Consider the following 25,476-nt stretch of genomic DNA (forward strand, 5'->3'; position numbering starts at 1 on the left):
AGGGAACTAAGAATATTGTATCCAGTGGGTTACTATGATGTGGAAAGCACTGCCTGAAAGTCTGGTGGAAGCATATCCAATGGTAATTTTCAAAAAGGAAGCAAGTGCAGGAAAATGGAGAAGGACCAGGGGAGTGCGACTAATTGAATGACACTGCTACAGAGCAAGCACTAATAGCAGGAGTTGAGCGACTTCCTTCACCAACTGGTTCTATTAATTTTTTTACAATCTTGAAACTTGCTTGATTGTTTGTTCAATAATTTCTATATCTTACTAATATCCCCTTGGATATCTTCAGCAGAATTCAGTGATGGCAAGGGATGACAGAGTCTTTTCGGCTTTTGAATATAATGAGCTATATCACCAATAGGAGCTGCTCATCTCTTTCGGTTTTTGGAAAGGGGCAACTGCTTTATAACAGCCTTATAGAACGAGTTCCACTATTAAAGTGGAAGTTGGCAACAGACCAATAAAGCAAACAGAAAAGATAAAGTGTTGCCTGAATTATTTTTAGTTTAATTTCTCATTGGCATTTTGCACGTTCCCTCCCTTTCTTTCACACACACACCCCATAGATGCAATCTCTTGTCTGCTGCACAAACTGTACAGCAACACATTCCCACATGCGGGTCATTGCTACACATCCTCCCAGTTGGTGAGGCCCCTCTGTCATGACCCTAATCTAGGAGGAGCAAACACCCAGAGGCACGTCAAAGCTGAAAAATGATAGACATGCCAGCTATCCCTCTACTCAGCTCCTTTTTACTGCACGTACAAGGCTTGTGACAGCAGCGTGTGGAGAAAATGCTGTTCGAATACAGCTGAAGCAAGGCTTGTGATTGAAATGAGTTTTTACAGTACATCGAACTGGCAGTAACACCCCAGCAGAAAGTATTCCTGCTCACCTCCCCCACGTCCAACCACTACCTCCCCTTTCTTCAATCTACCTGAGTACAATAACCACGCTCTCTTAATTGTGACTACACTGTTCTGTATCACTCTTCTAGGATGGCAGAGGCTGATCTGCAGAAGCAAAGACTCCAAGCCATAGCAGTAAGTCAATTCTCTCTTTTATTCTTTCGTGCAGATTTGTAACTTTTTGGCTCATGTGTCGTGTACCTTTTTTGGAGACAGTTATAAGGAGGCAGGCCATTAAAAGAAGCCAGATGGGGTGTAAATCTGCCTGTACTCTGGAGGCACTTTCACTGATAGGTCATAAGAATCTCTAGTAACGTTGCATTAATATGTGCAATGGTCTTCTGTATTGAACGGCAGCAGGTCATGACAGTTATTTGGGTGTTCTGGTTGACTGTTTCTGTTTAGTTATGGTTTTCTTCAGGATGTTCCTCCCCCAACAGTAATCAAATTCTGTTCTAGTTTAAAAGAAAGCAAAATAAGCTTAAGGCTGAAGTATGTCATAATTGTTTTGAAAAAAAAGAGAGATTATTACAAAAGCTTGAATTCTGAGCTGGATTGTTGTATGTGATTAAAAGTAAAGGAATATTTCTGAAAACTTGCCCTGCTGAGAGCCCAAATCTAAACTTCAGTTTTAGCTTTGAGTTTAACCCATCGAGGGCATACAGATACTATCACTGTTAATGGATTGTTCCCTCAAATCAGTAATAGCCTGACTGGGATTAGGTTTTAATGTCAGAGACCATGGAATGTGCATTAAAGTTTTGATCATGGGAATGCCTTGCCAAGTTGAAAACCAGTTTTATTTTATGTGGAGCGTTGATTTTTCTTTTACTCTTCATCTTCAACTGGAGTGCCATCATTTCAAAGTATGATTCTTTAAATTTTTGTTCATTGCTCTCTTGAAATAAACCAAAACTAAGAACTTGTTGTTAAAATCCTCGTGCAAAGATCTGACTGCTGAGGGCCAATGATCTTTAAGTTGGTTTACTGCACGTGTTTATCACAGTTTGCTGTAGTCCTCTGGTACTGGAGATTTTCTTATATCAGTACTTCAAGCATTTCTTTTGTTTGAGCACTAACACAATACACTATAATTGTACAAGGAATTTCAGCAAGGGCAAGAAAAAATAATAATTAAAATGATGGAAAATCCAGCATATTTACCAATGAAATATTGAATGGTTTCTTTATATCCACACTTCCTGTTTCACCAACGTCTGTACCCTCTGACCTCTTTGCATCTCCAATCTCAAATGCTCTTCAATTAACGGCTGTGCCATCATCTGTCAGCCCTAACCTTTGGAACTCCTTTCATAAATCTCACTGCTTTTCAACCCTCTCTCACTTCCTCTTTAAGACATTGCTTAAAACCTACCTTTTCAATCAAGCTGTTGGTCATCTGTCCTAATATCTTCTGAAGTGGTTTGGAACTTGATTTTTCCCGCTAAGGTACCTCGGGTCATCATGTAAAAGGCACTACAGCAATGCTAGTTGTTGTGTCAGCTAAATTTGGAAAGGAACTGATTTAGTTTCCCTTTCAGCCATGTATGCCTGCAGTAAACTTGTTGCTATTAGGTGATAAATGAATGGAAGAGAAAGATGGATTTTTCCTGTCTGATATGAAAGGCCTTGCATATGAAAGGCATGCCTTTATGAACAACTGAGGAGGGACTGGAAACAGTCTGAACTGGAGCTAGTATTTTCAGAGAAGAATTGGGCACAGGGGCAGACTTTTCTTACACCCCTTCACCAGAATGCAGAACAGCTTGAGTTTGATTTTCATCCTGAGATGTTGACACAGATGATTTTAATTAAAACCGCGGCTACTTTGCTGGGCTGATTTATATTACTGCAGAGAGAACGGTTGGGTAGGAGGAGCCTTGGGGAATGTCTAAGAATAGCTGCTTCTGTGATTGGGACAGCCAGTTAGCAAGCCGGGAGACTGAGGGCAAACTGTTGTAAAACTGAGAGTCTGACCAAATGTCCTGAAGCTTCAGCTGTGTGACATTTGCTCAGCTTGGAGACATGGTATCCCATGTTTCTAAGAATTCGGCTATGGGGGCAAAGGTTTCCAGCAGAAACAGTCCACTGGAGGCCTCATGAAATTCCTTTGACAGACAAATGTGGAAAGAGTATTAGAATATCATAAGCCAGGCTCATTTTTGACATGTATATGAAAGTTGCTCTCAGCTGCAAGAATCTAACGGTTTCCAGTTCTCACTGTAAAAGAAAAATGGCCATTTCTTCACCCAACTCCCAGATATTCAATTAAAATTTCAAATCCAACTCAATGAAATTCTTATGATTTATAATAATCAATAATGTTGCCTCTGAACTGTTACTGTTATTTTTAACACAAATGTATGACAGGAAGGAAACGCAATTTTAGAAAAAAATGCATACACAGATGGTGAAAACTGAATTGTATGGTGATATTGTGGGCTAGAAGCTGTCGGCAATATTATCAAATGCTTAACGTATTCTCAATGCTGTGTGCCAGGGCACTGTTAGGATTGTGCAACCTGTCCTCCTGCATGAGATATGTAAACCAGTCAATGGTCCTGAGCAGTTCCAAAATGCTAATTTATAAATAGAATCATAAAACACAGAACAGGAAAAGGCCTTTTGACCCATCTCGTCTCAGCCAATTCTTCGGCACAATGTTAAAAAATAAGATAAATATTGAGGCACAAATTTCGATACTGTTACATGAGCATTTTTTGCATAAATGTTTATCAAAGATGAACCATTTCACTTTAATTCAGTAGCATCATTTCTGAGGAATTTATGATTTAAGGTGGAGTTTGAGAACAGGAGACTGCTTGAAAAATGTCTCCTTCCTAATACCACTTGAATTCAAACAACAATCCATTTTCACAAATAACAAGTTTTCGCATCTCAAATCACAATGTTTGTGTCACACGATGATGAAGTAAGCTTGTACCTTATTATTTCTGGAACATACAAACAAGGAACAAGAATTGGCCCCATGGCCCTTTGAGCCTGCTCTGTCACTCAAGAGGATTATGGCTGATCTGATTTTAACTTCAACTCTACATTTCTGCATATCCCTGATAATCTCTCATTCTCTTGGTCACTAAGAATCTATCTCCCTCTGCCTTCAAAATATTTTAATGTGTATTCATATGAGGTGTGCGGAGTGTACTTTTTGAGATGCAGGTGATAGCACAAACTGAGTGACACTTTAATGCTTGAGTCAAGGGAGCCTTTCTAGTCTGTCATTGCGGCATGTTTTTGTAGCCTCCTTTCTTAATTGAGTTTAAATTTTTGCTGGGGTTTCAGAAATTCAATGTTCATGTTCCACCCACAAACTCTGCATTCCAGCCTGACACTCAATTATAAATATTGCATGTTCGAACCACATCTTCCTGAGCTTAATATTCCCAGCTTTCATCTGTTGTCCCGCTCACTTTCCAGTTGAAGAATGTACTTTATTTTCTGCCAATCCTCTTCCCAAGTAGACTTCCAGGATCTGAAAATGTGTTGCTGGAAAAGCGCAGCAGGTCAGGCAGCATCCAAGGGACGGAGATTCGACGTTTCGGGCATAAGCCCTTCTTCAGGTTTGAGGGAGGTCCAGGAGGACCAGTTCCTATACCGTACAGCCCAGATGGCCTCCTTCTTCAAGGACGGCAGTTTCCCCCCAGACGTGATCGATGATGCCCTCCACAGCATCTTCTCCACTTCCCGCTCCTCCGCCCTTGAGCCCCGCCCCTCCAACCGCCACCAGGACAGAACCCCACTGGTTCTCACCTACCACCCCACCAACCTCCACATACAGCATATCAGCCGCCGTCATTTCCGCCACCTCAAAACGGACCCCACCACCAAGGATATATTTCCCTCCCCTCCCCTATCACTCCCTCCATGACTCCCTCGTCAGGTCCACACCCCCCACCAATCCAACCTTCACTCCTGGCACCTTCCCCTGCAACCACAAGAAATGCAAAACTTGCGCCCACACCTCCTCCCTTACTTCTCTCCAAGGCCCCAAGGGATCCTTCCATATCCGCCACAAATTCACCTGCACCTCCACACATATCATCTATTGCATCCACTGCACCCGATGTGGCCTCCTCCATATTGGGGAGACAGGCCGCCTACTTGCGGAACGTTTCAGAGAACACCTCTGGGACACCCGGACCAACCAACCCAACCACCCCGTGGCTCAACACTTTAACTCCCCCTCCCACTCCACCAAGGACATGCAGGTCCTTAGACTCCTCCATCGCCAGACCATAACAACACGACAGTTGGAGGAAGAGTGCCTCATCTTCCGCCTAGGAACCCTCCAACCACAAGGGATGAACTCAGATTTCTCCAGTTTCCTCATTTCCCCTCCCACCACCTTGTCTCAGTCAAATCCCTCGAACTCAGCACCACCTTCCTAACCTGCAATCTTCTTCCTGACCTCTCTGCCCCCACCACACTTCGGCCTATCACCCTCACCTTGACTTCCTTCCACCTATCGCATCTCCAACGCCCCTCCCCCAAGTCCCTCCTCACTACCTTTTATCTTAGCCTACTGGACATACTTTCCTCATTCCTGAAGAAGGGCTTATGTTTTTATGAGCCTCATTCCTGAAGAAGGGCTTATGCCCAAAACGTCGAATCTCCTGTTCCTTGAATGTTGCCTGACCTGCTGCGCTTTTTCAGCAACACATTTTCAGCTCTGATCTCCAGCATCTGCAGACCTCACTTTCTCCTCGACTTCCAGGATCTCAATTGTATCTCATTCACTAAAACAATTTCAACCCATACAAGGTGTGTTGTGTGATGGACTTACTGCATCCTCTGATCTGTCATAGATTGGGACAGATCATGCCTGGACTATAATATTGTGTTCAAGACACAAGCAACTATTAATGTGCAAAGTGGACAGCAAGCTGAAAGATACATTGTGAGTTACAAACCTCTGGAACTTGCTGGTCAACTCACACCTCTGCTCCATTCAAGCAACATTTTGCCCATAAGTTCATTACTTCTATATCTTTCTAGATGTACAAATTAATTGCGCATTAAATACAGCACTCAAAATTAGGTCCATTACTTAACAGCATTTTGTAGCCTGTTAACGTTATGATCTTTGCTAATGCATTGATAATGTTGATACAACTTTTATGGACCAGAAAAGGGACAAGTTAAACTGCAATCTCATTCAAGAATTGGGTAAATTGGAGATCTTCAAAACATTCAATTTTATGTGTTGTCATTTTTCTTACTTTTTCTTTTTTTCTATCTCTTAATTAAACTTAAATTCCCTCTCTTTACTGGTCTTTCTGAATCTGATTTGACTCATATTCACTTTCCTTCTCTGAACGATAATGTGTAGTTCCCATCACTTACTGCTCTGTTATGTCTCACGCTGTCAAGGCACCCTTATCAGCTCCCATTTCCAGCAAACTAAATTTGAGATGAAGATTGAGGGAGAATTTTTATCTAATGGCATGTGTCATGATCTGTCCTACTCTAGCAAGATCAGGTTGAGTATTTCCACAAAAATGTCTTCATGTTTCCACATATTAAGAAACAACAATTACACATTCAGGCATTAGATAAGAAAATGGATTAAATGTTCCCAACATTTCACGCTAGAATAAAAAGGCTAAATGCAGGCCATATAATGCTTGGTATCATTATATCTACTTGCACTGTGCTTTCAATCAGAATAATCCGATCACAAGAAATAATTGGCAAGTTGAAGTTCAACACACCAATCCATGTGGTTGGAAGCATAGGAAGGTCACTTACTCGGAAGGGCAGATCAATGGGATCCAGTGTATAAATATCTCAATTACTAAAAGGTGCTTAGCTAGCTCAGAAAAGAACTAGCACTGGACTTAGTTACAAAAAGATAGAGTGGAAAAGTAGAGAAGTTGTTCTATACCCAATTCAACTTTGGTTAGACCACAATACTGCATGCAGTTCCTTTTGCCATAGTATAAAAAGGATATGGATACTGGGGAGAGTGCGTAGAAGATTAATAAGGATGTGTGAAATCTCCCAGTACACTTCCCAGGAAAAGATTGACATGCAGGTGTAGTTTCTCTTGATGGGTGATCTAAGGGAGATCCTTAAATTACATTAGGAAATGTTTTGATAGGGAGGATAATGAAAGAATGCTTCAACTTGTGGGGAAAAGGACGAAAACCGGCTGTCAATGAGAAGTTGTCATGAATAAATGCAGCAGGGTATTTGGAAGAAAAATTTCCCCACTGAATGACTGAAGTGAATATGCATTCAAAGAGATGTCAGGCAAAAAAATTGAGGTATATGCAGAACATAGACACTAACTGAATGCTTTGATTCTGTATGTCCTATGTAAACATGCAGTGTAAAAATGAATATTTCATGGAGATGGTGAATATGTTTCCTCACGTCATCTTTGATTATTTGTCTTTTTTTTCAAACTAAACAAAAGATTCATAAATAAACAAGCAACAAAGCAAAACTGATTTTGGCACCAGATTGAGTTAGATGCATCAAATGTTTTTGTCTGGTAAAATGTACGGACCCCAAATTGAACCTTTCCTTGTGACCCATGCATGACAAATGCCACCCACGCCACTGTCAACTAGGCTGATTGGTGTGTTTATATCTCCCTCAAAATAGCAGACAAAGGAATGTCCTACAAAGGAGTTTGTTTGTTTGTTGTCTATTGCTATGAACAGCAATTTCTACCTGTACATTTTCTGGAATACTGCTGCTGAATATGTTGGTAGTGACTGTTCATGGTTGAGGCTTAATTATTAAGTAACACCTCACTGAGGTATATCGCTTTAATATGTGCAAAGGTAATTGGACAGGGAGCATGCAGGTTTTGAAATGTACTAACCTAATCCTTTGTTCTCACTCGAATTTGCAATTTTCCATGAGGGAGTTCTGCTCCAGTGATTACAAAATAACTACATAAACAACTAAAAATAGCTGCTAACGATATTTTGCTAGACTTTGCAACAATACAGCAAGACAATCATTAGAAATCTTCTTCCTTGTTGTGACCCCCACAGCCCATTCTGACTCAATTATAGCCACTGGTACCCCATGAAACCACTTCCCTCAAATACTACCTATCACCTCAACCAACCTGTCTATTGACTGGTCTTATATTGTAGATCCTCAATCAGGCAGGCTGCATTGGAATGATGCCTTCCAGTTCACGAAGGGTAAAAAGTACATGTACAGATGTGAATATTGATGCTCATAATTAATCTAATACAGAGTGTGAAAAACTGGTGATTTGTGGACTAATTCTTAGGCCCATTTGAATCCGTGGCTCATCTTGTCAACCTAGTTTTCTTCTCTCTTTGAAAGCATATTTTACAGGCATGTCACATGATCTGACACTCCTATAAAAACACAGGAATATTTACATTTACAAGTGTGTTTGCTCGGAGGTGTCTGTCAGGAAAGGGATGATTGGATTACATTTTCCATCTCTAGCTCCCAGGCTCAAAGGTAAACTATAACCTAACACCTTTCCACTGATCCTACTAATTCTCCTCGGATGTTCTATCCACGGCCTCCCAATTCCAACTATGCTGCCCCTACATTTCCACCATTCCTTCCTCAACATGACCATTGTTACATTATCCATCCTTCCCATGACCAACTGGAAAATGAACTCACAAAATCATAGAATGATTACAGCACAGGAGGCTATTCAGTCTATAGTATCTGAATTAGCTCCCCAAAGGAGCATTTCACTTAGTGTCATGCCCCTGCCTTTACCTCATAGTGTTACACACTCTCCCTTTTCCAATAATTGTCCAATTCCTTTACAAAGGCCTCTATTGAACCTGCTTCTATGACTCTTAAACAATGCGTTCCAGATCCTAGCTACTCACCAGACGAAGAGATTTGACCTCGTGTCATCACCACTTCTTTTCACCAATTATCTTAACTCCATGCCCTTTGTTTTTGATCTTTCCAACAATTGGAACAGTTTATTCATGTCTATGTAACTGAAGTTCCTCAACACCCTGAACTATTATAAATTCAAAGGAAATTATTTGCATTTTAACAATTTCCCTTTAGCATCAAACTGATCATTTATCTTCAATATCAGGACACCCCAATACAATTATCAATCTGCATCTCCTCCCCCCACCCCCAACCCCTTTAGCCTAGATCGGCTAATTTGACATAGACCAAGACATAGATTTGCACCCTTCCCATGTTTCCAGGTTCAGTCCAAACTGAGAAATGCATTTACACTTTCAGTATCTCAGACACAACAGATAGAGGTGGAGACAATCATAAAAAAGGAACTTGAGATACTATTGTATTAAAGCAAATAAAATAAGAGGGAAACAATCCATGAGACTTACTTTTGATTTGATAGTACAAAATGAAATAACAAATTGACAGCAAGTTTTACATCTCTCCATTTTCATTTGCGTGGAAGTCAAGACCCACCTCAAGCAGAGAAAAAAAGTTGAATCCCTCTTCTCTCATCTTTTGCTGAAGATGTAAACCCAATCAAAGACTGGTCACAAAGAGCTTTGAAACATAAGAAATAGTATGGTAGTATGGCTCTTTGCACAATGAGGCTATGGCAGATCTTCTACCTGAACTCTACCTTCCCCCATTACCCACACAACCCCTAGTGCCCAAAAACTATCAGCTTCACTAGTTAATATATTTAATGAGTGAACATCCGCAATCTCTGGGGCAGAGAACCCCACAGAGTTTTAATCTTTTGTGTGCAGAAATTTCTCCTCTTGTCAGCTCTAACAGTTTGATTCCTTATTCTGAGGCTATGACCTCATGTTCCAGCTTCCTCTGTTAGCAAGGGGAACATTTCCTCAATATCCACCCTGTAAAGCCCCTTGGTTCAATCACCTCTCCAGAAATTTGTAAATCTTATCTCTCCTCTTTGGAATGCCCCTCATGACAGGAATCCGTCATTGCAGTCCTTCTGAGGCACATCAGTCTTTCCTCAGTTAAGGAGACTAAAGCCACTCATTGTATTCAGGTGTTGTCTCCCTCGTGTCCTCTATAACTGTGGTAAGATAATTTACTCTTACATTGTAATCCCTTCATAACAAAATGAAGAGTTTACAGAAGGATTTAGCTAGGTTAAATAAATATGCAAAATCTTGGCAGATGGGAAAGCATAAGGTAACATACCTTGGCAAGAATACAGCAGCTGAATATTATTTAAATGGAGAAAGACTGCAGAAAGCTGTAGTACAGAGAGATTTGGGGGTCCTGGTGCATAAATCACCAGCAGTTAATTAGGAGCACAAATGGGCATTTATTTCAAAAGGAATGGTGTATAAAACTAGGAAAGTTTTGGGTTATGAAGATTTAGGGATACTGTACCTTTAAGATAGTTGAAAAGCACAGAGAAGCACAGAGAGTCTGGAACAAAGTAACAATGTAACATTTGGTTGAAACAGCAACAAGATGAGTTGCCAGAATACAAAAACAAATTAGAATTTAGCCAATCAGTTTAAACTATGCCCCAAAATACCAAACTCAAATCGAGTTTGAATTTAGTATTTTGATAATATTAAAACAAATGAAATGACCCAATGTTTTGGGGTATAAATATCAGATATTTTGAATAGTTAGCCAGAGCGGCAAAGATCACTAACAAAAACAAAACAATACAGACTGCCCGCAGAACTGCTTTCGTAAAGGGACCTTTATCTATCAAAGACCTGTGAAGCAGAATCCCTAAGAAGAAGAAAAGAAGACAGAGGAAAATCTACAGAGGATACTCGGCTAAGCTGCCTGGTTTTGAAATGTGATTACATTTTTTGTAAATTGGAATTGGAATTTTTATCGGAGCAGTATGGTAGAGGGGAAGGTAAAAGATAGGTTTAGAGAAGGGAGTGTAAATATTTGGTTGTTAATTATTCTCTATTAGACATTAAGGAAATAAACTTGTCAATTTTTACTATACATAGTGACTTTTAGGGTAGTTCTTTGCCTCTCGAATTTTAACAGATTACAGGACAGGGTGAATCTTATCTGTGTTGCTGGTTTAATTTAGCAGAGGGGTTTACCTCGGCATTGGAGGCAGACCAGAGAAGGTTAACTTGGCTGATCCTGTTTATTAGATTAGATTACTTACAGTGTGAAAACTGGCCCTTTGGCCCAACAAGTCCACACCGACCCGCCAAAGTGCAAGCCCCACCCATACATATACCCCTTCACCTAACACTATGGGCAATTTAGCATGGCCAATTCACCTAACCTGCACATCTTTGGACTGTGGGAGGAAACCGGAGCATCTGGAGGAAACCGGAGCACCCAGAGGAAACCCACACAGACACGGGGAGAATGTGCAAGCTCCACACAATCAGTCATCTGAGGTGGGAATTGAACCCGGGTCTCTGGCGCTGTGAGGCAGCGGTGCTAACCACTTTGCCAGCGTGCCGCCTACAATTTATGGAGGGATTGACTTTTAGAATTAGAATCCCTTCAGTGTGGAAACAGGCTCTTCAGCCTAACAAGTCCACACCAACCTTCGAACAGTGACCCACCTGGACCCATTCCCCTATCCTATATTTACTCTGACTAATGCACCTAATCTACACATCCCTGAACACTATGTGCAATTTAGCATGGCCAATTCACCTAACCTGCACATCTATGGATTGTGGGAGGGAATCAAAGCACCCAGAGAAAACCCACACAGACATGGGGAGAATGTGCAAACTCCACACAGACAGTCACTTGAGGCTGGAACCGAACCTGAGTCCCTGGCGCTGTGAGACAGAAGTGCTAACTGCTGAGCCATTGTGCCGCCCCTAATGAGGAGAGGTCTGATGAGGAGAGGTTGAGTATGGGATGTGGGTGTTGCTTGCTGGCACAGCATTTATTGCCTATTCCTAATTGCTCAGAAAGCAGTTAAGAGTAAACCTCTCTGATCTATGGTCTAGAGTCACATGTAGACCAGTAAAAGTGACCATGAGACCAGCATTTTCATCCCAAATTTTTATTGAATACAAATTTCAAAATCTGCCATGGTAGGATTCAAGCCGACATCCCCAGAATATTAAGTAGTCCAGAAGAAGGGTTACACCCAAAATGTTGGCTTCTCCACCTCCCGATGCTGTCTGACCTGCTGTATTTTTCCAGTCTCCTACCTGTCTACTTTGGATTCCAGCATCTGCAGTTTTTTTTTGTCTCTTCCCAAAGTATTAGCCTGGAGTTCTGCATTATCAGCACAATGACATTTGGGCTTGCACTCAATGAAGTTTAAAATAATGAGAGGAGACTATATTAAATCATGTAAGGTTCTGGGGGGGCTTCCATAGTGTAGATATTGAGAGATTGCTTCCCCTTGGGGGAGATTCCAGGACCGGAGGATAAAATCTCAGAGGAAAGGGTTGCCAAAGATGTGGAAGAATTTTTTCTGTCAGAGGGTCGTGAATCTGTGAAATTCTTTATAGCAGAGGGCTGTCGAGGTTGGGTCATTAATTATGTTCAAGGTTGAGATAGATTTTTAATCAGTAAGTGAATCATGGGTAATGGTATAAAGTCAGAAAAGTTGAAATAACAATTATCCAATCGGCCATGACCAATTGAATGGTATAGCACTCTCAATGGGCTGAATGGCTTACTTCTGCTCTGACATCTCCAAAATATAAAATATCATATACCTTCTTAATTGTTTGTTGTACCTGCAAGTTAAATTTCTGGAGTTCTAGCACAATGACATTCAGGTTCTTCTGAATGTAAATATCTCCCAGTCCCTCACCATTCCAAAATAATTCTGCTTTGTTTCTTTTTTCGATCTTTGGGGATAGTGGGATGCTGAAAGTTGAATTCTTGTGCCACATATGGGATACATATGCAATACAAGTAATACTAGAGGTCTTGCGAGCCATTTTAAGAGTTAACAGTGTCCCTTTAAGCAATTGTAATTGGCATATACTGTCTCAGCTGATTTATTGACACATTATTTTCCAAACGAAAGCCTTCTATAGTGGAGTCTCCCTCAGGACACTGCCTCAGGAGCCAGGAAAACTCCTAGACAGCTGTCAGCCCAGTTTCCAATACTGCACATAGTTGTGCTACTAAGACAAATGTGTTCTCAATATATCACTCCCTTTAGTTAAGCTTGAAGAAACACTACAGCCATGATCTCAGTCTTAAATAGCTTCCATAAAAACATGATCTAATGATCTAAACCTGTGTAATATTTAAGGTGAAGATACACTTTCAGCAAGCAGTGCTATGGCCAAAAAATAGTTCTGGTTGCTGCTACGGTACAGGCACTAAATCCACCATTCTATCACTTGGAAATAGAAATAGCAACATTGGTGGCCAGGTTTTAACACAAGCTTTAATTCAATTTGTTTTAATGAGTATACATCTCTGCTAAAACAGTAAGCGAAATGTACAGTAGAACCATCAGAATGAAGTACAGAAAAGGACACGTGGGAGAGAATAATGTCGAGCTTCTTGAGTTGAAGTTCAGAATGAGGTAATGGGCTGTCAATTGCAATGGCTTGTTGTGAAAGAAAGATAAATAATTACATGGAGTTGCATTGCTCTTACCGCACAGTAATAAGCAAATTGCCCATTACCAGTTCTTATGTTCCACAAATGTCTTCTGCTATCTCACCCTAACATTACATCCTTCTATTTGTTTCTCCAATGTGCACTGATTGATGTGATTTCTTTGGTCAAGCACCATTCCCAGTATGATATGATCTGAATGCTCCCTATATGGAACTTAATACAAAGGCTGGATTCTCTTTGAGACAGATATCTTGAAGTTTATTAGAGACACTAACTGTTACAAGATCTCAGATTTCAATAGTCTAGGTTCAATATTTGCTGGTGTTACAGCTACATTATGACTGTAGCACGACACATGACTGACTGACTGACTATAATCTGCACTGACAACACTGCACTGAAGTTGAGGTGAAGACCCTTTAAGCCAGTTAGACATTACAGCATGCAACATTCCAGTATGATGGTACACTGACTTTCTGGCACCTATGCAATAATACAATACTTACCAAGCTTCCATTTAAAGGGATCTTTGCATTTTATGCCAACTCCTCTCTTTGGCACATTATTCCACATTTCATTCCCTTTAAGGGGTTTCCCCTGAATTCCCTACTGGATTTATTGGTGACGGTCTTGCAATGATCGATGCTGCTCTAACGTTCAAGTGCAGAGACATCATGGGGATGAGCTTCACGGAAGGATGACAGTGTAATTTTTGGAGTGATGGTAATTAGTTTTGAAGTCAATAGAACCAATGATTGATGTTGACCCAATATTCAAGTGCAGAGACATCATGGGGATAAGCTTCACTTTGGGATCAGTACCTCAATTTGTGGGTCTGGCCCAGTGCATGTGACATATCCAACCAACTTTTGTTGGATGACCAAATCAATAGCCAGTAAGTATGCTCACTATTCATTTAATGAAGCCATTGGGCCCTCTAAGGAAGGTCTAAAACCTGGAGAGTGTGGCAGCCTCCTATTGCAGGTAATGGACAGGGAGGGCCTCTCAAGATGGAGTCACCTTCTCAGCGTGCTTAAAATCTTCGAATATAATGGCATTCACATTAACTGACTGTTTCTGGGGAGGAGAAACCCTTTTACATGACTAGAAAACTCCAGTTGCCATTAACCCCTTCATGGCCGCAGTCTGCCACTTACAGCCAGATAGCAGTCCAGCCTCTGAGCTGGCCTTCATAAACTGACATGGACGCAGGACTGGACAAGTTAGTAAGCAACAGAAGAATCTGGGCACATTTGTCTCTGTGCCTTTCTCTGAAGGTCTCCCAAATTCTACCTGCTAGGTAGTCACTAATAAATAGTCATAACCACAACTAGACAAAGGGTCGCATGAGACCATTTAATGTGATGGATATTTATGAATTAGCAGCAGCTTTTGTAACTTGACACAAAGGTAATAGATTCCTATGAATCTATTCATAGATTCAATGGCACAGTGGTTAGCACTGCTACCCCACAGCGCCAGAGACCCGGGTTCAATTCTCCACCTCGGGCAACTGTTTGTATGGAGTTTGCACATTCTCCCCGTGTCTGCGTGGGTTTCCTCTGGGTGCTCTGGTTTCCTCCCACAGTCCAAAGTTGTGCAGTTTAGGTGAATTGGCTGTGCTAAACTGCCTGTCATGTTAGGCGAAGGGTAAATGTAGGAGAACGGGTCTAGGTGGGTTGTTCTTCAGAGGGTCGGTCTGGACTTGCTGGGCCAAAGGGCCTGTTTCCACACTGCGAGTAATGTAATCTAATCTAATCATAGAAGGAGACTATTGGATCCTTAGGGCCCATGCAAATTCTTTGAAACCGCTATCTGATTAACCCACGCCCCCTTCTCTTATATCACTGCAAGTTTTTCCCTCACTAATATGGATCCAATTTCATTTTGAAAATTTCAATTGATTCTACCCTTTAGGCAGCACATTCCAGATCATAACCACATGCTTGAGAAAAATATTTCATCGGCTCCCCCTCTAGTTCATCTGACAATTACTTTCAATCATGAACAAAAACAGAAATTGCTGGAAAAGATAAGCAAGTCTGGCAGTGTGGAGAGAAATCAGAGTTAATGTTTCCAATTCAATGACCCTTTAACCGATCTGACGAAGTGTCACTGGACCAGAAACATTGATTCTGCTTTCTCTCCACAGATGCTGCCAGACCTGCTCAGCTTTTTCAGCAATTTCTTACTTTTGTCTCTATTTCTGTTTGATTTCTAGCATCAGCAGTGTTGGTTTTACCTTAAATCTCTGTTCTTCTCTAACGTTATTAAAATATCAAGTGTGTTAATCTTAAAAAATCAGGCCAGTAGAGATTATGGCTGGCAGAAGATGAATGACATGCTCGCGTCTGGTGCTCATAGCATTACGTAAACATTGTATTTGGTGGTGGCAATTTAAGTCATGGGTGAAACCTGGTTCGATTTTATATTACTGTAAGCCCATCTCCATTGAAATCAGTACTGAATATTATGAAAACATTGTCACTCCCACAATTCTGAAATTTAATATGACACAGATAATGCTGAACATGATCTGAACCAAAACAGTCTCCTTCCCTTTATTCTTAGAATTCCCATCATGTGAAGCAGGTCATTTAGCCCATTGAGCACACAATGATCTTCCAAAGAGCACCCCTCTCTGACCCACCCCAGTCCTGCAATTTCCATGGCTTATCCACCAAATCTGTACATTCCTGGACACTGTGGGCAATTTAGCTTGGCCAATCCACCTAATCTGCACATCTTTGGAGCATGGGAAGAAATAGGAGCACTCAGAGGAAACCCACCATCAAATGCCAGACACAGTCGCCTGAGAATGGAATCAAACCCGAGTCCCTGTCGCAGTGATGTCAAAGTGCTAACTGCTGAACCACCCAAACATGTTCAGTCAATAGTTGTTTCCTTCCACAACACCACATCCCCAGGTTGGAACAACAGGGCATTCAAGAAATGTTTAAAACAAGGAATCTTTAATGTAAGATTCAGGCACAGCTGGGCTCTTAACACATGCTTATTTATTCATTCTCAGGATCTATACATAACTGGCAAAGCCGATAGTTACTGCTCATCCTTAGTTTCACTTGAGAAAGTGATGGTGATGTACCTACTTGAACTGTTTGCAGTCAGGAATGTAGATATACCCACAGTGCTGTTAGGGAGGGAGTTTCAGGATTTTGACCAGGTCACACTTGGCCAACTCAGATCCAAGTATGGACTTTGGAAGTGACAGCTTCTTCAGCCATCTGTGTTCTAGGTGGTGTTGGTGGTGGCTGGACTGTCAGGTGCTCGAATCGATGCACCAGTCACTTCCCAACTTTGTTTCTGGTGTTGAAATGAATACACATTTGAGAATGACCCATGGAAAGGAGGATGGGTCTATTCCTAAACCAGCGTAATGCAAAATTCATAAGCTAGCACATTTCGGATTTTAGCTGATGTGGCTCAGCTTGTACCTGAGCATTCAAAAGGAAAGTGCTGGAATGCTGAGCTCATACATACAAAACACGATGAAGAGCAAAACAAAACACAGTTTCCAAAACAAAGGCAATCTTTATATTGGATGTGCAGAGCTCACTGAAATTTAGCATCATTCTCAAATCACTCAATAGAAGCATCACATGTGAAACCATGAGTATAGTTTCCTAATAAATTCTAAATTGTTCTGTATTCTGAATTAGAATAATGTTTCACTAACCTTTCAGTAACTGGTGATAAATCTAACACAAATTGGTAGTTTATTTTTACCACCACAAAATGTTAAAATTCACAAAGGGGTCATGATGAAAATATGTGTGAGGAATGGATGTACCACCTATGCATTTATATAATGATTTTCATAAACTCAAAGTGCCCTAAAGTATTTTACAACCAATGAAGGATTTTTAAGGGAAGCCCCTGTGGTAGTATAGGGAAGACACCAGCCAATTTATGTACTGCAAACTCCCACAATCAGCAATGTGATCATTGCTAGATCATTTGTAATTTAATATAACAAAGGACTGTGGATGCTGGAGATCAGAATACACATAAGCAGAAATTGCTGGAGAAACTCAGCAGGTCTGAGACCATTTGTGGAGAGAAAACAGAGTTAACATTTCAGGTCCAGTGACCCTTCTTCAGAACTGGGTTATTCAGGGAGGTGTGCTCCAGGATTTTTCAAACAACCCAAGAGCTAATTTGAGCAGGATGTATTCTTAGAACGGTTGGGGCACACTCTGTTGAAGGCATGCACTAATTCCTGCACTCCCCACCACACAGCTCCATCTTCCCCCAGCTCCCCCACCACATCAGCTACTCCCCCATCCACACAAACACACACACACTGCTATCTCACAATTTCTAAACAAAACTTATACACCACAAATCTAGTCACAGACATACACAGATAATGCAAGTGTTTAAAATGCTGTCTCAGGTATAAAATTTGCATCATGTTGAACGCACAACTTGTAATATCTGTAGTTGTGACTGATTTGTGGTTTCACAAAGATTCTGTAAATTTGAAAGTGCATCATCCAGTCAAAATGTTTGTCCTATTATTCTCATTTGGATGATCTTCTTTCTATATTTTTTTAAACATGCTATGGATATAAGTGGCCCTAGCAAGGTCAACATGCATTGCTCACCCCTAATTGCCCTTATAAGGCTGATAGAATATTGAACAAAGAACATTATAGCGCAGTACAGGCCCTTTGTCCTTTGATGTTGTGCGAGTTGCCTTCTTGAGTTAATGCTGTTATTGTGGTGACGTGCTCTCACAGTGTTGTTAAGGGAAGAGAGTACCAGAATCGATACCCAGCAATGATGAAGGAACAGCTGATATACGTTCAAGTCAACTTGGTGTAGGAAGGGAATATAGAGACAATGGCGTTCCCAGGCAACCTGCTGTACTCATCCCTCTGGAGATGCTTATGGTCAGAGGAACAGGGTCATGACATTTAATCCTTCAAACCTGTTCTGGCATTCACGGTGATCATCACTGTTCACCCAATTCCATATATCCACCTTTGCTATGGATTCTTTAATACAATTATTAAATAAAAATCTGAGAGTCCCAGATTTTTGATCATTAGTTGACCTGCCATCAATTTTCATTTGTGAAAGAGTGTTCGAAGCACCCATTGCCCTTTGTGTAGAAAAAAAATTTCCACATTTCATTCCTGTAAAATTCAGATCTAACTTTCAAGTTATGCCCAATTCTACACTCCTAATCAGTTCTCCTTAATAGCTTGAAAACTCTTGACTAAATCAGACCTGAACCATCCAAATATCATGAATACAGGTGTGATCTCTCCACATAATTTGACACCTGGCAGTCCATGTGTCACAGTGTGAAACCCGTTCGGCACTCCTTTCAGGGTAAGTATATGCTTCCTGAGATGTGGTACCTAGAAATGTTCGCAGTGATTCCAGGTGTGCTCTAACCAAGGCTTTGTAACTCTGAAGCACACTTCTCCCCCTTGTATTCTGGCACTCGAGAGCTGAAGATTGCAGGTTATCCAAAAACATGGTACTGTAAATAATAGGCCTCACTGAATCAAATGTTAGGAAGGTTCTCAAATTCCTAAAGGGTGCACTCTGTTATTTATTACAGTGAAGATTAACTTGTAACAAAAGAAAAACAAAACGACTTCAGAGGGACAGAGAGGTATGACTTTGAATCAAAGGTCTATCATCTGACATCCAATATGCCAAAGTTGAATTTAACCCCATCAAATATGTTAGGGAGCCTAAATAGACTAAAACCATAATCTGGTAATAAAAAAGCAAAGGAAAAACTCCTTGAAGAAGGTTCAATGAAGCTCCAAATGGGACAGGAACTTGAGGCTGGATTTTTATAACCAAAGTTGATAGCTTGAACTCAGCAATTTCCTGACTCACTGGATCCATCCAGGTAATAAAACATCTCAAATAATGTGGGTATGGAAGGGAGTTGATTCTGTTAACCCTGAAAGCAGAGTTTAATCTCCCACCGGGGTCAGCGAGTGTGGAGGTAAGTTGATTAGGAGATCCACTTCAGTTCTCTGGGATTTCATCCCTGTTGTTTCAGAAATTGCTAGGTCCTCTAACCTTCATGCCATCCACACCAACTCTATAGCCTCTCACTGTATCCTGATGGGCAGATCTCCAAAACCATGAGGTGATGTAGAGAAATCCTAAGAATCAACATTTATTACTATATATAGTGAAAAAAATCTCATTCATACAACCCATTCAAAGCCTTTAAATCTCAAGTGGTTAAACTCTTATAAAGGCAAGTAAACCTCTATTCCGACCCCACATTAAAAGCTTATCCTTTAATTTTGACTGTTAATTAGCTGTGCATTTAGAAACCTCTGCTGAAGTCATAACTTTTGAAACTCAGTCAAATGTTCATAACATAATTTTCTTTGGAGGAATGTCAATAAAGAACTTTCTTAAACATAAAGATACTACTTTTTACTAATCTAGAGTAGGTGACTTATCAATCAAACAGTCCTCATTCTTTAAACTAAATGCCTTGGTTCCTTTCTTTTGTTAAAATTGAAAGAGGAGTAGACTTTTAAAAGGAAAACCTCCAGACTATGACAGATGTTATTTGTTCTTCAGGAATGTTTACATTTGCTACTTAAATCTATGACTTCCACATCACCAGCTAAAGCCCTTGTAATAATCAAAACCCTGACTGTTGAACCCCAGCACTAAACTCGAAAATGTGAATCAGACCATGCTCCCTCTCCCCGACTGGCAAAATATAGAACTTGCACATGTCGGCAGCATTTCCACATATGGATGCTGTCTGCCATTTCTTCAATGTCTATCCCTGACTCCATGTAAACGTGTCTCTGAGTATGACTAGTCCTGATCCCAAAGTGTGTATACTTAGGACAGAGAATCTCTCCCAAGTCTGCCTGAATTATGACCAATGTTTCAAGACCATTTTGTCAGGCTAGTGATATTTGACTGGTTTGCTAACTGGATATAAATTCTGTTCAGTTAACCATTGATCGTACATATGGCTAAACCATTACCACAATTGATGTCAATGTTCTGGAGCGAATGCAGGGGAGATTTAAACAAAAGGTAGCCAGAATGAAGGACATCAATTACATGGACAGCACAGAGAAACTGGACTGAAATTTACCAATTCTATGGGGACAGGCTGGGAGGCAGGAAGACTAGCATTTTGGCACATGAATGCATTGAGTGTCATACTTGAGTCTTCTTGCTCCCCTATCATTTTTTGAGTAGTTAGAATGGTAACAGTTGACCCGCCCATAACCCAACTGAGCCATCTTCATGTTTGCCATCCCACTGAAGATGATTTAAGAAAGTTCCTGAATCTGGAGGACCAACAAGAAACCATCCAATGTGGAAAGATTGGCAGCACTGTCATCATTGATGAACAGCAATATTAAGGGAGTTACGAGGATCATAGAATCATAGATAATAGAATCATAGAATCTCATCAGTGCGGAAACAGGCCATTTGGACCAACAAGTTCACACCGATCCTCCGAAGACAATCCTACCCAGACCCATTTCCCTACCCTTTTACTTTACATTTCTCTTGACTAATGCACCCAGCCTACACATCCCTGAACATTATGGGCAAATTAGCATGCCAATTCACATCTTCGGATTGTGGGAGGAAACCGGAGCACCCGGAGGAAACCCACACAGACATGGGGAGATTGTGCAAACTCCACACAGTTAAAAATCACACAACAGGTGTGTACAACAGGTTATAGTACAACAGGTTTATTTAGAAGCACTAACTTTCAGAGCGCCGCTCCTTCATCAAGTGGTTGTGGGGTTTAAGATCATGCTCACAGAATTTGTAGCCAAAGGAGTCAAGTGTCATTGAGATGTGATACAGTAAACAATCTTATGATGAAAGTTTTAATCTAAGATTGTTTACTGTATCACATCTCCGTGACACTGGACTCCTTTAGCTATATATTCCTCCACAACCACCTGATGACGGAGTAGTGCTCTGAAATACACCTGTTGGACTATAACCTGCTGTTGTGTGATTTTTAACTGTGTCCACCCCAGTCCAACACCGGCACCTCCAAGTCAAACTTGTCACAGACAGTTGCCCAAGGCTGGAACCACACCCAGGTCCCTGGTGCTGTAAGGCAGCAGTGCAAACCACTAAGCCACTGTGCAATCCAAACATCTCCATTCCCACAACTGGGAAACATAAAAAGGGCCAAAAGAGCACAGGAGTAAGAAAGTAACTCTCAAGGTAATGACATCCCCATGGTTGGAGTCATTTGTTAGTGCAGTATTGTCCCACTACTCCAATGACCCTCCTGGGCAGCTGCAGAGATCAATTATAGTTACTGGGCATCTCCAATCATAGCATGGGATTGTTCCACCATTGGCAAAATGTCAGTGAGTCCACTACATTGCCCCAAATTGGAGGCTTAAATATTCAAATTGACAGCCTCTGCTGTGCAGCAGCCAACGTGTTTCCCAGGTTACCAATGATCACACCTGCTGCCTCAACACAGCTCCTCCCTAAACTTCCAGCCCTCCGTCTCCCTCCAAGCTTGCCACACACAACCCAGAAAATTCAGATTGAATATGGATGAGTAAAGCCCTCATGAAAGTTTCACACAGCTCATTGTGGAATTGAGGTTTCCCAGAAGACAGAGAGTTAAGTTGCCATGAGAAGCTGTTAACTCATTTCATGACAACATGCATGCTGATAAATGATTCATGTAAAGAAATTTAGATGGTTTTCTTTATGACAGCAATAGTCAGAAAACTTTCTGATGTGATTTGTGGTCTTCTTCATGTTAATGTGCACAACCTATCCCACAGAGAGTCAGTTTTTGTTGAGACAGTTGTCTGGAAGTTTATTTATAACACTAATTATGTATACAGCTACAATATCACAGACGTACATACAGTCTAAGTTCTGGGCTTACAGATGTCACTATACATTACATACACATAGTTGACTGACTAAAGACATTACACTGACGCCATGACATAGAGAAGGTTAGATGGATACCTTTATACATAGAGTCATAGATGTCATGAGGTTGTGTAATAGCCTTAAAAGTACAAATCTGTCTGGGCTGGAATCTATTTTAAAACACAACATTCCCCTTTTCACTTTAAAATATGGGAAGCCTTTTTAAAATAAACATGTGCAAGGTTACATGTAGATATATCGTCTCCTTATATTTAAGCAACACCTTGGTGGATGTATTTCACAACCAGTTCTGATCCTTATACTTACAGCCACTCAGTGGTGTAGCATCTCTCTGAAGTGTGCTTGTCTTTGACTGATGTGTATCATTTCTCAGAGATTGTGGCTGTCGGCTGATGTGATATCTTCAGTATCTGAGTCATCATGCTGTGGGATTAGAGCTCGTCAATTCACAGTTCAGGCATGTTGTCTGTTTCTTCACAGGACTTGACTATTGCTCATTACAGTGTCACATGACCTAGACTGGACACAACACATGGCAACTATCTGCCAACCTATGTCTTCATATTAAAATCTCAAACTCTTATGTTTCCTCCCGCTTCCAGTTGGGATAACTGTCTACATGCTTGCTGATCGCACTCTTGTACCAGTTTCTCCCTTTCTTCCAACAATATAAACAATAGTTAGGTGGTGAGAGTGTGGGAGGGATGAACTCTGTGGATCTGTATTGCAAAAAGAGAGAGCTGCCAGTGAGGATAAACCATTGCTAAGAGGAGCAGGATATAGATTTAACAGAGTTATCTGTAAGTGTATTGCTTTACATTTAATGGTTATGGATTCAACAGTACAAATAGAATGTTCTGTAAGACAGTCCAACTGAGGGTAGTGAGGAGAGGAGGTACAATGTTGAAAAACACTTTTTCTACACATGCCTTGGAAGAGTGAACTAGAATACTATGGATTGCTGTTGAACACAATTTTTAACACACTGAGCTTGCTGAATATGACAATCAATGGATCAACTATCATTGCACTTCTGTGTCATACAAAAAAAGAATTGGTGAAATACTCCAGTTAATGTAATTATATCCACTGACATGGAAAATATCAGTCTTAACCTTGTACCATGGCTCAGAATGAATTTTGTCTGGCAGGAGCGGTTCTCTTGATTGTTGAGGTTGATGGGATTAACAAGTTTCAAATGACTTGATGAGTTGATTGATATTCTTTTTCATGGTAATATATGCATTCATGTGCCAATCATTTCACGTTTTCCTGTGAACTATAATGTATGATTTAGCACGTCTTGGTAGAACAAATGGAATTATGGCTTATTTATCTATGAATATTAGATTCTTGGACAGTCCTAGTTCATCGTTAAATTACCAGAACAGACATACTTGCTCAGGGACCTGGTGGATGCATTCAGACCAGATGTCTGTGACCTCCTTCAGCTGTTGCAATTGATCATTATCTGACGTTGCTTGCTGAATCTGCTCTGCTCACCAAATCAAAGGTTATGCAATTGAATTTAAGACTATCTTCCAATCCAGATTGAATAATATTTACCTCCAGGCCTAAAGAAAAATCTTCATTTTTAGTGAGGTTTGGAAATTGGCTAAGAACATGACAGATAGTCGTTTGGAAATCTTCGTCTTGTCATTCTAAATTGCCCTTGTAGATCTTCACAAGTGGATGTTGTTGTTGTGGAGATGCGCTTGTGAAATGTTTTTGATAAATCATTGCTAACATTTTGTGGTTGGTATGAACAATGAAGCACTTGCTAAATAGATATATTTGAAACCATTATTTCCCAAAAACTAGAGTGAGTGTTAACCAACACTGTCACAGGACCATAGAATCAATTGCAATAGATTTGTAATCTTGTAATAGACTTGCTTCAAAGACTTTCTGGGATGTGCCTATTTCCAACATGGTGAGCTTGGAAGGATCATAATATTGAAGAACACGCGGAATGATATTTTTGAGAGATTGAAACTCCCCACCATATATATGGGACATATTGGTGAGAAGATCTCTAAAAGAAGACAATCTGTCAGGCTCCCAGCATCAGTGTGGACTCAAACTCCAGATCTAGGTCTCAAGATGAAGCCTAGCACAGTCTGCATTGGTGGGACTGATAGTCTGAACTCTTATGTCTCTATTTTTTTAATTTATTGCTGGATGTTTTATTTTTATGTTTTCTTCTAAGAACTTGTCCTAAAAATCTGTACCTTGATAGCTAAGTTGGCACCATAAGTGGCAAATTGTAAACTTTTCACTGTACACATGAGCACATGTGACAATAAAGCTAATTCTAAAATTCTAATTGGTTGTAAAATTCAGAACATATCAAGATAAAAACTTCAATAATCAAAGACACATTCATAGGTCACTTTTGTCTAATGGCATAGGCATCTTTTGCATGACTTGTATTTTAGCAGTGTCAGATCAAATACCGAGGTTGATGCATACATTGAATTGAATAAACTTGACTTGATTCATATTTATTTGACATATTTTACAGTTGAAAACAAGGCATTTACTTGTCACTGTTATCTTGAAAGGTTGTATTATACTCTTGTTTAGTTTTTCTGAGAACTGCTTGCCATCTATGATACAGAGATAACCTGGTAGATTCCCAATGATATGATCCAGGTGTTATTGAAATGTGTCCTGGCTGACGGATAATCCAATTGGCAATCTGAGGAAACACAATCAACTGAAAGACGTTCTAAAAGTAGTCAACTCCTGTGATTCTGGGGAAAGATGTTTGGAGGAATATCCATGCTTGGCTTTGAGCTTGGAAAAATGTTTGGCACCTGAGATCTTGGGATTTAGCTCTTCCAGGGAAACTTGTCTGGGTGTTGTTTCAGTGCATTACTTAAACACCTTGGATCAAGCCATAAACTTTCTTCAAAACGTGAGTGATGGAGCTGTATTAATTAGCATGATGCTTGTTTTGCAATAAAAAGGATGTTGTTTTTTACCATGGAATCTTATTCGTGTTTGAGCTTATCCTGAATGTGAATGCTAAACTTATGAGGAATGTCAAGGCTGAATTGAGCATTTATTTTTTCAGATGTAAAACCGCATTGCCTTTAAAGTTGCTGATAGCATTAAACCTAT

General features: G+C 40.5%; 1 protein-coding gene across 2 annotated transcripts in view; it reads left to right on the forward strand.

Moving 5' to 3' along the window:
* Positions 1 to 734: 734 nt before the first annotated feature.
* Positions 735 to 25,476, forward strand: part of palm2akap2 (PALM2 and AKAP2 fusion) — a 193,863-nt gene continuing 169,121 nt past the window's right edge. For both annotated transcript variants that reach the window (XM_060839270.1, XM_060839278.1), the window contains exon 1: positions 735 to 1,053. In XM_060839270.1, the coding sequence (XP_060695253.1) occupies positions 1,009 to 1,053 (45 nt within the window). In that variant the 5' untranslated portion in view covers positions 735 to 1,008. The remainder of the gene's footprint in view (positions 1,054 to 25,476) is intronic.

Source organism: Hemiscyllium ocellatum, chromosome 2, assembly GCF_020745735.1.
Source record: "Hemiscyllium ocellatum isolate sHemOce1 chromosome 2, sHemOce1.pat.X.cur, whole genome shotgun sequence".
Lineage (NCBI taxonomy): Eukaryota > Metazoa > Chordata > Chondrichthyes > Orectolobiformes > Hemiscylliidae > Hemiscyllium > Hemiscyllium ocellatum.